Here is a 14,169-nt window from a genome sequence, read left to right on the forward strand (position 1 = left end):
TTTTTTATTTTCCATTGTTATTTATCCTTTTAGGAATTTTTGTTCATTGTTATTATATTTCTTTCCACTTTTTATTATTAAGCTTTATTCGGGTCAAATGATAAAGTTGATGTTTCTCTTTTTCTTTTTTCAGCTTTGTTACGAAAAAGTGCAAGTTAAGAGAAGCACTGTTGTTGATATAGAGATAGTGTTCGTTAGTTCGCTTAATCGTCTGCCATGACCACTACTACCACAGTATTCGGTGCTTGTTACAGTGGAATTATATCCCAGTTATGCTCATTCAACATTTTGTTGCTTCTTGAAACTTTTCGGTTATGTTTGGCATTGGATCTCGGTAAGCATTTATTCTTATGTAATATAGAATTGCTTATTCATGTATTTTGTTTGCTTGTTTTAATTTTACTGATTGCTTTGAAAATTAAATTTTAACCATCAGAAGAATCTAGTGATGACTTTATTTTATGCCTATATATATATATATATGTATATATAATAGTGCTCATATCTAGTACATCATACATGAAATCAAACTACAAATTGAATTGATTTAATAATTATTATTATTTGAGCAGACTAACTTGATTATAATTATGATTATGATTATTGTTGTTGGTTGTAGTAGTATGATTACTGATGATATATTGCATGGTTTGTTGTTCATTTTATTGTTTGTTGCAAGTTGGCAGCATATTTTGTTGCGTTTCGAGAGCTGGTGAAAGATAATATGTACAGGTCAGCGCCCTTTTTTAATGTCCGTCACGGTGGCCGCTGACTGTCCTACCGCATCCTTCTCTTTTCTTTTAATAACGAAAATTTTTAATTTTCTACTATTCAATTATGAAGTAAAAAATGTTAAAAAAGATCATGTTTTATAATTATATATGTATAATATTGTTGTTGTTGTTGTTGTTATTTTTGTGTTTATAAAAAATGTGAGTCTTGTTAAAAGTTGAAATGTTTATTTAGAAGGATATAGATTGTGTAATTTTTCAATTATTTCAATGAATTATTCCCAGTCGCTCATATTTGGTTTGATAAATTGCAGTTTGAATATTTCCCGTCCAGTGAATTCATTCCGCAATAAAAATAAAGCTGCATGGCATGTAAAATTTTGGCAATTGTTTGAGTTTGTCAATCAGTTAATTTTCGACTGTTAATTTTCTACTGAATTTCCACCTGCCGCACGCAGCAAATGCCCAGAAGAATAACAATTATTTATTCTATTTTGGCTTGGTTTCTTCTTTGAGTCGGTTCCTCCAAGTCTGCCTTACTCTATAATATTGTTCATGTCAGGTGCTTTGTCTTTGGCGTGGATAAAAGAAGCAATACCCCAAATTGAAGATCAAGAAGTGGTTGGAGAAAATGTGTTTCATTTTCTTCATATGTGTTATAATTTTGACTTAAATCTGCCACCATAAACGTAATAATTATTTTAACTGACACATTACATGTCTTTTATTTTTATGCTATTGTGCTATTGTTACTGCTGTTTTTTATTTTAAATTGTTTATAGTTTATCAAAATTTTCATTTTAATTTTCAGGTAGTTGTTATGATGCACTTGGTATGGAATCTGGTGCAATTTTGGACCAGGATATAAGTGCAAGTTCATCTTTTGATGAAGCTAGCGTTGGGGCCCAATACGCCAGGTGAGAGCGTCGTTTGTAATTTTATCATTTCATATATATATATATATGTATGTATGTATGTATGTATGTATGTATGTATATTATTGTTTTTTTCATTTCTACTACATAACAGTTAGCTTTAGTTGCGTATCGTTGTTTTTCTTTTCTTTTCTTTATTGTTAAGGGCATTTTCATACGAGCTGATTAACTAAAATGGATTTATTATTATTATTATTATTATTATTATTATTATTATTATTTACGATGGTGTTCTGATCGATCAACGCTTGCTTTCAGTGTATAATGCTTTCATCTTTAGTGAATGCTGTTGCACATGGCGCTAGCTATTGTGATTCACTTTTTCAGTTGCTGTTAAGCTATTAGTGTTAAAATTGGAAAAGTTTTCATTCCATTACGTGTTGCATTCATTGTAACTATAGTAGTAGTTAGTCTGCGCGCACACACCCACACTTACAATTTATAGTGGTGATTGTTTCCTATATATCTATATATATAATGTATTATTGTTCTTTTGTTCAGAATTCGAATCGATAATGCAGGCGGGGCTTGGTGCCCGAGGACGCAGATTGACGAAACCCAATACGAGTATCTGGAAGTAAACTTGCAGCAATTGCACGTTTTGACCGCCGTTGAAACTCAGGGAAGGTTCGGCGGCGGTCATGGCAAAGAATATCCTCTTCATTACATACTCGAATATTGGAGACCTGGTCGTGGTGGTCAATGGATGCGCTACAAAGATCAGCAACGAAATGAAGTTTGTATTATTTAAAATTTTAATCAAATTGCATGCAGTTCAGTCGATGAAAGCGGCGAGAATGACAACAAGCAGTTCAGTTGTTGCTTTATGAATTTGAGAAATATTTTTCAAATATTTTCCTAAGGTTTTAAATATAATTTGATAATGAAATAAATGCAGTAGTGGAAAAAGTGAAATGAGTTTTCTTTTATTTCAAATAGAAGCGAATTTGATGAATGAAATGGGATTAATCGCTGTTCTTGATGCGTGATTTTATTTTTTCTTCTCACGAAACTATAATTATTTTATCAGTATTGGCTTTGTTTAAATTTTAATTTAAACAATTTTCATGATTGATAAAAATGCATTCTTTATGAAGGGTTGGGTTTTATAATAATTTAATTTTTGTACTTGTGGATGTGCAAGCAAGCAAATACATTTCTTTTTCCTGTTGAACCGAATAAGAAGGGAGGCAAATCATTTTGTAAAAATCACGTTGTCACGTTTTTTCAACTATTGGCGGCTACTTTTTGATACTGCTATTTATGGCTAATCTGCATTCTTGATCAGAAGACAAAGCAGGACGAGGTTATGGTGACCCGGCAAGGGTGGCGCCAGTCAGCGGACTGATTGACCATCAATTATTATTACTGTATCTTTTCTTTGCAGAGGGCTAATTTGCCATCATTGACAAAAAAGCTTCATCATAACATCTCTTTCGCGTTTATTATTTTATTAATTAGCCTGATGAGATGTTTTCTGTTTAAATTTGTATTCAAAGAGCGAGAAGTCTTGCAGAATAATAGTTAGTTAGTTAGTTAGTTAGTTATCTTGATGAAATTCTGATACATCATGTACAAAAAATGAGGACAACAGCCGTTTGCAGTTTGCCCATCATATTTTGTTATTTGTGAATACTTTTTATAGTCGTAATAAATGTCAATGGAGATTATGATAAAGAGATTTCATTGAATGTGCTGTTACATGTAGATTAATTAATGCGTTTTGTTCGATCTATTTGATACAACTTGGTGCAATAAATTATTTTTTTATTCATTCTCTGCAATAAAAAAAAGAAATCTGTCACTATTGAAATATCACATGATTTAGCTCAGTGTTCAACGTTGATTTTTTTAAAATTTTGTTTCAGCTTATAAAGGCTAATTTCGATACAAACACTGCCGTGAAGATTGTTTTGGATTCACCTGTTATTGCTTCCCGGGTACGCATCGTACCTTTTTCGAAATATCCCCGTACAGTATGCATGCGATTGGAATTATACGGCTGCAAATATGAAGGTACGACAATTTTTGTTTCTTAATCCATGCGTACAACAAGTATGTGTGTGTGTGTGTGTGTGTGTTTTGTGAAACTGGGAAATAAGTTTATTTATCCCTTTTTCTCTATTGAGAATCTCCATTGCTGATGTGTATATACGTGCTTTTATGTATTTAAACCCATCGTGGGAATTTTCCTAAATTGATCTAAAGTTGTTTGCTTTGCAATTGTTGAAATATTACTTACTGATCGCACCAGTGTTTGTTTTGCTTACCGAAAGAGAGAGGTTGGTTGCTCTGGTGCCAGGCGCTTTGTTATTATACGTTGCTTATTTTTGGTCTGTTGATCAAATTGGAGATTGTTGGACACTTGGGCGGGCGACGCTTTTAATGTAAAATTTTTATGTACTGTAATTATTATTTTTGTTTTAGAAGGCGTTATTGCTTACTCTGTACCTCAGGGTGATTTGGATGAAAACGCAGATTTTACCGATAAAACTTACGACGGTGTACAAGATGCGAATGGTGTCCTTCAGCATGGTCTCGGACAATTGACCGATGGTCATATTGGTGGAGCTAATGATTTCACTAACTTTGCCGATCCGTACAAATTCCCTTCTTCTTTTACTTATCAGTGGGTTGGCTGGAAAAGTTCCGGACCCGGTTCAACGGTTGAAATTGTCTTTTCATTCGATCAGCCGCGCAATTTCAGCGCCGTTTCTATCCACATTTCGGACGCCCATAATTCTTTTTCCCATTTGTCTGTTTTGTTCAGTTTTGATGGTAGACGTTTTTTGGAAGTTCAAAACGAAGCACTTCGACCAGATCCAAACTCTTCAAGTGAGTCATTTTTTGCATTTATCTTTTTCTATTTTTGACAAAACACTGCTTGCTTGTTTGCAATATCTGCAGAACGTGCCTCCGGTTGGCTCGTTGTTCCCACACGTCCACGAGTAGCCCAGTTCGTCAAGCTCAGCTTTGAACTCTCCTCGAAAATGCTTTTCATAAGTGAAATTCAATTTGCATCAGGTAAGCAGATATACATATATTAATACTTTTCAATGCTACTGTTTTTACAAACAATTAATTATTATATCAATTTTAATGTACTTGTTAATAAAATGGATGGAACAACACCAAGCTGTCTATTTCCCTAATAATAACTGGCAGCAGTTTTATTTACTTCTGTGATTAATGATGTTTCACTTTCTTTCTTCTGATGAGTGAATTTTCAAAATTGGTTCTTGTTAGCAAAGCTGTTCCAAATATTTGATACGTAATGTGCAATAAAATTGTGTTGTTGTGACGAAATCTTGTGATATAGCTTTTTTTTATTCGTGCATTTCAAAATCTAATAATAGTCGTAGCTTACAAACGTTTCAAGTAACGCGAAAATGGCAAGAAAACAAACGCAATGAAAATAACAAAAAATTCTTTTAGAATAGAATATTTTTGATTGCATATTTTTGTGTATCTTAAATATTATTTCTGATTTTTTTAGATTTATATTGTTGTATTAAGTATAAATTATTTATTTCTTTATATCTTTATGTTTTTTTAGATGTACTGGTTGAAAACGTAACCGATCATGTGAAAATGTTTGCAAGCAATGGTCATTCGTCTGAATCTGGTAATGAAAATGTTATATTTCATTATACTATATTTTTATGATTATCACAATTTTAAAGATGAAATACTTTCTACTTTTGTAAAATTGTTTGTCATTTTTTGATAATGATGACATTTCGATAATATACAGTGTGAATTATGCGTTGTAGTGATTTAAAAAAATATATATGTATATATGTGTGTGTGTTGTAATTGAAGGGAAAGAATTTAAAGTTGACGAAACAGCAGTTAATAATTTTGTCGTTGCTCCAGTTGGTGCTCTGTCTGTGGAGTACATTTTCCTCATTGTGGGTGAGTTCGACTTGTACATTTCAGTTGTCAGTGGTGCACAAAATGCGAATGATATAATCTGATTAAATTTTAGGCATATTCAGCGGCTGTTTTATATTTGTCGTTGTGATAGCTTTGTTAGCTGTACGACAGAGGCAGAGAAAATCGTCATCACCGGCATATTCAGGTTTGAAGTCACCCCAACGACCGGAACATATCATAGTCGATTTGAAGACTGGCCAGATGAAAGTGCTTTCTGACGAAGAATCATGGGCGCCGTTTTTTTGTCATGATAAAACGGCCAATATGCGCAGTAATTTTTATGTGATTGATTCTGAAAACTGTACTCTGAGCAAAGTTGTTGACTTCTCTCTTCCTGAAAAACAAGCGCTATCCCATCATCATCCATGTTATTCAATTGGTACGTTTCATTTCATTTTATTATTTATTCATTTATTTATTCAAATGTTTTAAATTGTTTAGAACCAGTTCAAAGTGAAAGTTTGTCAACGAGTCCATTGCTTCCAAACAAAAAAAAATCATCGTCCTCTGATGATTGCTCTTCACCATGTGCTGCATCGACCTGTGTACCACATAGTGAGAGTAGTATAAAGCCTGCAAAAGCGTGCAGTGCGACTGTTCCTCGACCAAACAGTTTTCACTCGGATTATGATAATCCTTCGTTGCATTATGCATCTTCAGACGTGAAAGTGTTGGTCAGCTGTGATCCTAGGTTATTTTTTTCACAAAAACTTTTCAGAAACTTCCATTCCGATTGTGTGTGTGTAAGCTGTTAATTTTTAGACCTTACGGAGGCAAACAACTGGCAAATATTCCACGGCCCAGATTGGTACGGTTGAGTGATTTTAGAGTTTTAGAAAAGATTGGCGAAGGACAATACGGTGAAGTACATCTTTGTATGTGGTCAGAGGGCAGCGAAGATCATCAACTTGTTGCTGTGAAATGTCTGCGAACTGGAACCATTGACAACGTGCGGTAATATAGTTGCTGCTTATTATTATTTCATATTTCTTGTAACTATATATTTTGAATACAGTTTAATTATTAATTTTTATCAAACAATAAATCAGTCGAATGATAATTAAATAAATTGGTGATTTTTTTCAAATTATTACTGACAGCGTTTGTTGTATTTTAATATCAGTGGTTTCATTTTAGCGAGGCATTTCAACGGGAATTTGATGTACTTTCCAACTTGTCCGACCGTAATTTAGTTCATATTCTTGGCATTAACATGGAAGAAGATCCTTGGTTTATGGTTATGGAATATTTATGTTACGGCAATTTGAATCATTTTCTTCGTTCCAGGGAGAAGAAATTGCTAAAGTAAGTAGTTAGCCGAATATTTTTAAATTTAGTAGTTTTTAAGTAAAAGTTATTTTTAAGTAAATTAAGTTTTTAAATTTAGTAAAAGTAAATTGCTTTCATTTTCAAAAAGAAATTTTTTATTTACAGTTATGGCACGCTTGTTTACATGGCTACTCAGATAGCCTCTGGGATGAAATATCTAGAAAATTTGAATTTCGTACATCGTGATTTAGCCACGCGCAATTGTTTGGTTGGTGATCGGTATTTTGTCAAGATTGGTGATTTTGGCATGACACAGAGTGAATTTTCACGCGATTACGTTCAAATTGATGACAATTACGTTGTGCCGATACGATGGATGCCTTGGGAAAGTTTGTTCAAGGTAATGTAATGAGCTTAGCTTGTAGTAGTAGTAAGTTATGATTATATATATTTATTTATCTATATGCTGTGCAATTTTTATAGAAAGAGTTTTCAACAAAATCGGATGTTTGGTCGTTTGCAGTATTGTTGTGGGAAATTTTAAACCGCGGTGCATCTTATCCATATGAGAATCTGACTGATGAAGAAATTATTGAAAATGTCAGGCGGGTCTTTTATCAAGATGACAGAGCAGTGAGAAGAATTTTTGATTAATTATATTTTTTTACAGTTTTGGTATTTTGCTTTGCTTTTGTTTCTTTTAGATTTATTTGCTTCAGCCTGCGATATGCTGCAAGGAGATGTATTCACTGATGCTGGAGTGCTGGCAACGAAACCCATCCAAAAGACCAACATTCCGTGAAATTCACTTGTTTTTACTGAGGAAGAATCTCGGTTATTCACCGCTTGCAAGTGAAACCATTACTTCTACCCAGCAGCCTTTTTTATACTGCCCATGCCAATGAAAAAGCCCTTTACATCTTCCCCAGTGACGTCTGTTATCTGCAATTACCATCATATATTATATTATATTATATTATATTATATTATATTATATTATATTATATTATATTATATTATATTATATTATATTATATTATATATAATATTTGTAATATGATTTAAAAAAAATATCTGTTTTATTTTTATGGTAGCCAAATGAAGTTTAATTATTTTTTGAAGTCAATTTTTCTAAATGAAATTTACTTTTGAATGCTCAACAACAACAATATCAGTAGTAAATAACACAGAATAACAAGAATAATGAACAACAATGTCAATAAGAAACAATGGAGAGTGAAGTGCATAATAAACAAAAGCAAATAGCAGATAATAAAACAATGAAGAATAAAGTGAAAAATGAACCACAGCAAATAACAGATAATGGTAATAATATGTAATAATAATGTAATAATATAAAACCACCACTTGAAAGGCGCCATAAAATTGGTTCTGGCGTGAGGTCCATTAAAACTTCAAGAAACTGCTCCAAAGTACGCCTGCCGCTGGTCTATTCACCCGTATACATCATAACCCATCGTTGCTTTTCAGCGTACCTACTACTTATTTGTCTAATGGAACCAGCGGCAGAATTTCTTGAGAGCAGCTGGTTAGCGTTTCCATTACGCCTCGTTCTTCTTTAAGAAAATGGAGTAGCCTGTACAATCCATGCTTAATTTCACCCGCTTTTTTGTTGAGCTGATTATGCCAGCCAGCCTTCCAAGTGGTTATTAGTCTGTATCATTCATACGCTACGATATGTACATTCCAAGGCGATAGTTTGTCATCGGTCATGCACTCTTGCCTAAAGTAATGACATTCAAATTTCTGACCGCAAATTTAATTTTAATCCCTTGACTTGAACTCTGGGTCATTTATAACGCGAAAAGAAATGGTTTGCTTGTGGTGATATTACAATAATAATAAGGCAGTATGTTGAGACAATTTTGATTAACTTAGCATATATCTAATATTTATCATTACACTTTGTCTGCTTCAGGGATGGTCCAGTTCAAGTCAAATTTTGACTTCGTTTTCTTATTGGTCGTTGAACGCGCTATTTTATTGGACCTTCGTGCAGTTGTCTTATTGGTTGATTGAAACAAGCTCATTATAATTCTCAAATAATAATTTTTATTATTAATGTTACATCACTACTGTTAAAGTTACGTAATCCTAAGTGGAATATTCGAACCAATGAAATGAAAAAATATTGCAGCTAATTGCAACTGAAATCCAGAAATAGTTTTAAGTGACTCTTAGAGAGGGTCCTGACCTGGCCCGTTCGCTTAGGGATTTTTGAAAGGTCTTTTTCCCCTTGTGCCGCTTTCCCTCTCCTTTTCTAGGTGACCTAAGAGACAAAATAATGCTATTCATAAATCTTCATGTGTTTGTATGAAAAGTTTTGATGAAGAAAAACTTCATTTGTGCGCAATCGAACAGACATTTTCTGATAATCAGTATTTTCAAAAACGCAGTCTATTTCCTCCAACAAAGCTGTCAATAATTATATATGATGGCCAGGAATTGCTTCAGTGTAATATTATCTATTATTCAAAGAAAAAATTGTTTACATTAATCTTTGATTGCTGTTGTTTTTCCAGATTTATTTTTTGATTTATATATTATATCTTTGGTTTCCATTGTTCGGGTAAAATTAATTTTCTATTGCTATGTTAATTGTTGCCATTTGGTCACATTTCCTACATGTAATCTTTGATAGTTGTGCGATATATACGAACCGTGAACGAAGAGATTGAATAGGATGAACTGATGTTATATCTTTTAAATGCAAAATATACGTTGCAGTTAGCTGAATGGACGGAACTGAACTTCTCTATAAATTCAGCCCTTTTCCCTTGAATTAAACGGCTTGATTTGTCACAGCCTAGTGGATGAATGCCTTGCAGTCGAATGCAAGTGCATTTTCAGTTTTCTAATCATACCAGAAGCTAATTCCGTAGTATTTTTACAGTGTACGCGGAATTTATTTACGCTCGGATATGTAAATTTTTACAGAAAATCAGTTGATCTAGCAAGAAAGATTCCACCGTTGACGGTACAATTGTCAAATATTTGTTAATTCATTAATTTAGCATTGGTCAGTGATTGGATGATTATTATTTATCGAAGATTTCCCTTATATAGGTCCATGACCATTAAATTACCTTAAATGGACGTAAGTAATCACATGTTGCATTTTTGAAAATCAAAGTTTTTGATACATCTAACGGTGAAAATTTCTCTTAATTCTAGATAGAAAATCGTTGGCATAACTTTTTTTTTGCGATAACAAAATATAAGTATACAATTCCTAAGTTAATTCACTTAAGCCCCATGTTTAACTACTTTACATTTTCTCATTCTTAATGTGTATATTTCCAAGCACAATATTAAAAAGGATGTTTTACAATATATGGCAAACTGTAGAAATGTTTCTGCCTAGTTAGCTCTTCAATTGAAGACAAATTGATCTTTACAAATAATGTTTTTTAAACGCGTCACAGTTTTATATTTTATTTATTACAGAAGATTGATTATCAGAAGTAATAAACTACTTTTTTAATTTCATTTCTTCATATTTATGCTTATTAACAACCCATAATATATGCACAGAAACTTTTCTGCTATTCATCAAACGTCCATCAGAATCAGGCAAACATTATATATATAATACACAGTGCTTTTTACAGCATAAAACAAATGTGAACTGCATTACAATATGTACTGCGTGTGAAAATATACAATACAATAAATGTGTGAAAGGCCCTCTTCTAAATTTATGGAGATTTTCAATCTTAAAATTGAAAAAAATAGATTGTTTGTGATATCACAATAATAATGTGGTATGTTAAGCCATTCTTTTTTACCTTTGTTTACAACCAGAATTTTTCAGTATAATTTTTTTGCTTGTGCGTAAAGCACCTCCCTTTGTGTATTAGCTTATGTTTGTTCCGTGAGATACAAACTGAATTTCATCAATATTTATTCCCATCATTCAAAAGGACATCTCAAACCTACGACACAAAAAATAACACAAGCTAGTGATGAACAGTGGGAAGTGATATAAAGGAAAATAGAGTTGAGAATCTTGAATTGTTCTTAGCAAATTAATTTTTTTCATTTTTGAATTGCATCATTCTAACAAAAATATAGAAGCAACAATAAGATGTTATATGAACATGATTAATCTGGGTCATTCATTGTTTTTATAATTCGACACGTAATGACTTTTTTAGATAGCAACGCAGTTAGTTGCCGCCTCCATTGGCTTAATATTGAATAAAATTGTGCAGTAATTTTCACGAGGAAGCGTCACAATATCTAGTATGTGATGATATTTGCGTTGACCATAGCAGGTCATGCAGTTCAAATACTCATAAACTGGTTAATAGCATCTTCAGTTCAATTTGACTCACACTTTTTGAATTAATGCAAAAAGTAGCTCTGCTACAGCAGAGAAATGTTTCACCAACCCAGAAACAACTGACCAACTTCTTTTACATACCAAGTTACAAGCTAATTTTGTACAGCTGCTGTTTTCTCCAGATCTATCACTAGCTTTCAGTGGGATAGCCGGTGTCTACTGGATACTGCACTCTACGTCGCAGAAGCTGCCATTGCAGTTCTAAGGGAAAAATTTAGCTGAGTTTGAGCATTGGCAGAGATTGTGTGAAATTGCTTCGATGCAGTGCGCAGGTACTGTGCATACAGAATAAAGAAAATGATAGCTTGGATAGTAGATGAAAAGCCAATCCATGCTTCATACCTACCGAAAAGAATAGTTAGCAATATCCATAGGGCTAGGCAAAAGACTAGTGGAGAGATTACGATGATGGAGAGAATTTAAGCAGAAAACCAGAGTTGTTTTGCATTCTGTTGTTGCGTAGAATGATTTAAAAATGCAAAAGTCAGCTAAATCATAAGCGTTGATTTTGTTCTCAAATGTTCCCCATTTCCTTATCACTGAAATACAAATATTTCTGCTTGTATGTTCGTTCGTCAACGCAGTGTAGTAGTAGATTCAATTTGGTTTTTGAAAAATAAATTTTATACAATTTGCACAAAATGTATAAGCAAAGCTCAGTAGCGAGTAACGAAGCTCAAATTCTGTTGCAGCTAAATGGCAGTTTGACGAAGTCAAAGCGTCGGAGAGTGCTCAAAATGGTCAATGCAGAGGTAAACGAGTGAATGTTTCAGTTTTTCGTTCGCTGTTGAGCCATATTGATACCAATATTTGGACAATTGCTTCAAACGAATGCAATCGACATTGCAAGAAAGATGGGCATAAAGCAATGGTTGGCTGGAATCATTTACGCGTCGCCATATAATATAAAATTTTGCATGATTTCCGGTGAAGCACCTAACAGGTAGAACCGAGTATAACTGAACTTAATGTACACGAATGCACAGAAGAAACTTCTGATCAAATTTTAATCAAAGAATTGCTTTCAAAATCGAATGCCAACAAAGATGTGTTATCTGAAAAAGTTGAGGATCCCTTTAAGGAGAAATTGACTTATTCAGAAGCAATAACAATCAAACATATTCGTTTCAAGAGCACTCTGATCTAGCGCAACACTTCTAAATATTGAAACCATGCTGGAAGAAATGGAAGCATAAAAGCGTATGAAACGCAGCTATCAATCTAGTATTTTCGATTACTTAACAGCTGACGACAAATAAAAGAGTTGCCTATTTGTTCATTTTTTACGAATTGGCTATTATGCGGTGGCCAATGGTTCTATGGTTAACTACTTTAGATTGCGCAGGTCTAGCAGCATATGTTATTTGGACATGTAAAAATCCAGATTGGAACGCCCGAAAGTCGCAGCGTAGAAGACTATTTTTAATGGAGTGTGGCAAAAATTTAGTGGACATCGTTCTTCAGAAACGGGCTGCCAGTCCCCCGCAATCCCTTCCTTACACAGTAAGGAAAGCGACTGAACAAATAGGAACAGCGACGTCAACCGATCGGTCAGAAGCAAGCAAAGATGAAAAACACATCTGTAGAAGATGCGTCTTTTTTGGAAGAAAACGTGACAAAAAAGTAAGATCTAGCTGCATAAAGTGTAAAAAGACATGCTGCAATGAACATTTGCGCAGCTACTGTGAGCATTGTGATGTTAATCCTAACACTTCCAAATAAAGGGAGATCAACAGATTTATTACGTCAATTTTGTTGAATTTTTCAGCTAGAAGAGACTTAAAATTTATTTCAAATAATAAAATTTTAATCAAAATACATAAAAATGAATAAATTATAGAAACTGAAATCAAGAAAATGTGGAATATCGATTTCCTGCTCAACAGTTTTCCATATGTTTATGTTAAAACTATAGAAAGGGCTTAGATAAACGTAGTCTTTTCGGAACCAAAAAAATGACTATAGAACTGAGTTTAATATCAAAATGTGCAGAATAACGTGCTCTACTCAAGTCTGTAATTTGTTCCACGAATTTTACAAAACTAAGTTCACACGAAGAAAAAACTGAAAAATGACAATTTTTTAACGAAAATTTTGTCGCATTTTTTGCCAATACAATGCTTAAAAATTATTATAATTGGAAATACTTTGATACCATCATGTACAGAATTCTTCGAACTATCCAATAAAATAAATTTCATAAAAATTGAACATACTTCCAGCTTTTTACACGTGTTTTTTTAAAGTAAGATGGGGCCCACCCCAACATTCCAACAGCGTATATTTTGACTTTACGATGTTCTGCAGACCGAACAAAAATTCCTGGAACATTGAAATTTTTTTCAAAACATGTAATATTGTTTCAAAAGAGATGTCACAAAGCTTCGGACTATAAAAATGCAAATTGACAGAATGCGACGAAAAGAAAACCCCCTGGGGTGGGCTCTACCCCAACAATCAATCAAAGGATTAACTGCGTCAAGCTTTATGCCCAGCAGCATTTTACTTCCTGCTTCATAGTGTACTTCTCGCTTACTCTAGTATTAGTAATAACGGAATCCATTTGGGCGTCCATTTTCTGTTCATTGCCGTCCAGTCCAGAAAGTCGTATTCATCACAATTTCAGCAGGCAAATTTCGGATGATGATATCTGATCTTGTTTCGCTCATCAGCTAATAACCCTCGAATGCTAAGCACTGAACTCAAACGCAATACCAAAAAGGAAAATAAATTTGACGGTTTAAATTCCATTTTAAATAATTATTTTGAAACAACATTTAGTTTTCATTTTTCATTTTATCTACAATTGAAGATCAACTTTGATTGATATTTCTGTGGCACCAATGCCTTCTGTTGATGTTGACAGAAGATTATTAATCACACACAAATGGCGCACAAATGCTGACATCAAGCAATGTGATGTCCACTCAGA

The 14,169-nt window shown here is 33.3% G+C and overlaps 3 protein-coding genes across 3 annotated transcripts; all 3 read left to right on the forward strand.

The window, feature by feature from the left end:
* Positions 1-1,565: 1,565 nt before the first annotated feature.
* Tsp_07589 (putative kinase domain protein) lies at positions 1,566-7,673 on the forward strand. Its single transcript, XM_003381011.1, has 13 exons — positions 1,566-1,648; positions 2,168-2,402; positions 3,535-3,682; positions 4,094-4,501; positions 4,574-4,690; positions 5,489-5,581; positions 5,655-5,981; positions 6,044-6,293; positions 6,365-6,556; positions 6,740-6,907; positions 7,037-7,271; positions 7,355-7,504; positions 7,542-7,673. Exons 1-13 carry the CDS (start codon positions 1,566-1,568, stop codon positions 7,671-7,673), a joined length of 2,538 nt encoding a protein of 845 aa, XP_003381059.1.
* Positions 7,674-11,534: 3,861 nt separating this feature from the next.
* Positions 11,535-12,141, forward strand: Tsp_07588 (hypothetical protein). The gene is made up of 2 exons (XM_003381012.1): positions 11,535-11,628; positions 11,930-12,141. Exons 1-2 carry the CDS (start codon positions 11,535-11,537, stop codon positions 12,139-12,141), a joined length of 306 nt encoding a protein of 101 aa, XP_003381060.1.
* A 395-nt stretch (positions 12,142-12,536) lies between these two features.
* On the forward strand, positions 12,537-13,234 carry Tsp_07587 (conserved hypothetical protein). Its single transcript, XM_003381013.1, is given in 3 exon segments — positions 12,537-12,860; positions 13,078-13,133; positions 13,153-13,234. 3 exon segments carry the CDS (start codon positions 12,537-12,539, stop codon positions 13,232-13,234), a joined length of 462 nt encoding a protein of 153 aa, XP_003381061.1.
* The last annotated feature ends 935 nt before the right edge of the window (positions 13,235-14,169 follow it).

This window comes from Trichinella spiralis (genome assembly GCF_000181795.1).
Source record: "Trichinella spiralis strain ISS 195 chromosome Unknown Scfld2, whole genome shotgun sequence".
NCBI lineage: Eukaryota > Metazoa > Nematoda > Enoplea > Trichinellida > Trichinellidae > Trichinella > Trichinella spiralis.

Bases quoted from the DNA above. Each gene is read 5' to 3' on its own strand.
- Tsp_07589 (XM_003381011.1), top strand. From the start codon at position 1,566: ATGGAATCTGGTGCAATTTTGGACCAGGATATAAGTGCAAGTTCATCT. The intron at 6,294-6,364 runs GTTATTTTTTTC...GTTAATTTTTAG, and splicing joins TTGGTCAGCTGTGATCCTAG to ACCTTACGGAGGCAAACAAC. The intron at 7,505-7,541 runs GTGAGAAGAATT...ATTTTTTTACAG, and splicing joins TTTATCAAGATGACAGAGCA to TTTTGGTATTTTGCTTTGCT.
- Tsp_07588 (XM_003381012.1), top strand. From the start codon at position 11,535: ATGATAGCTTGGATAGTAGATGAAAAGCCAATCCATGCTTCATACCTA. The intron at 11,629-11,929 runs GTGGAGAGATTA...ATTCTGTTGCAG, and splicing joins TAGGGCTAGGCAAAAGACTA to CTAAATGGCAGTTTGACGAA.
- Tsp_07587 (XM_003381013.1), top strand. From the start codon at position 12,537: ATGCGGTGGCCAATGGTTCTATGGTTAACTACTTTAGATTGCGCAGGT. The intron at 12,861-13,077 runs GTAAGATCTAGC...AATAAATTATAG, and splicing joins GAAGAAAACGTGACAAAAAA to AAACTGAAATCAAGAAAATG.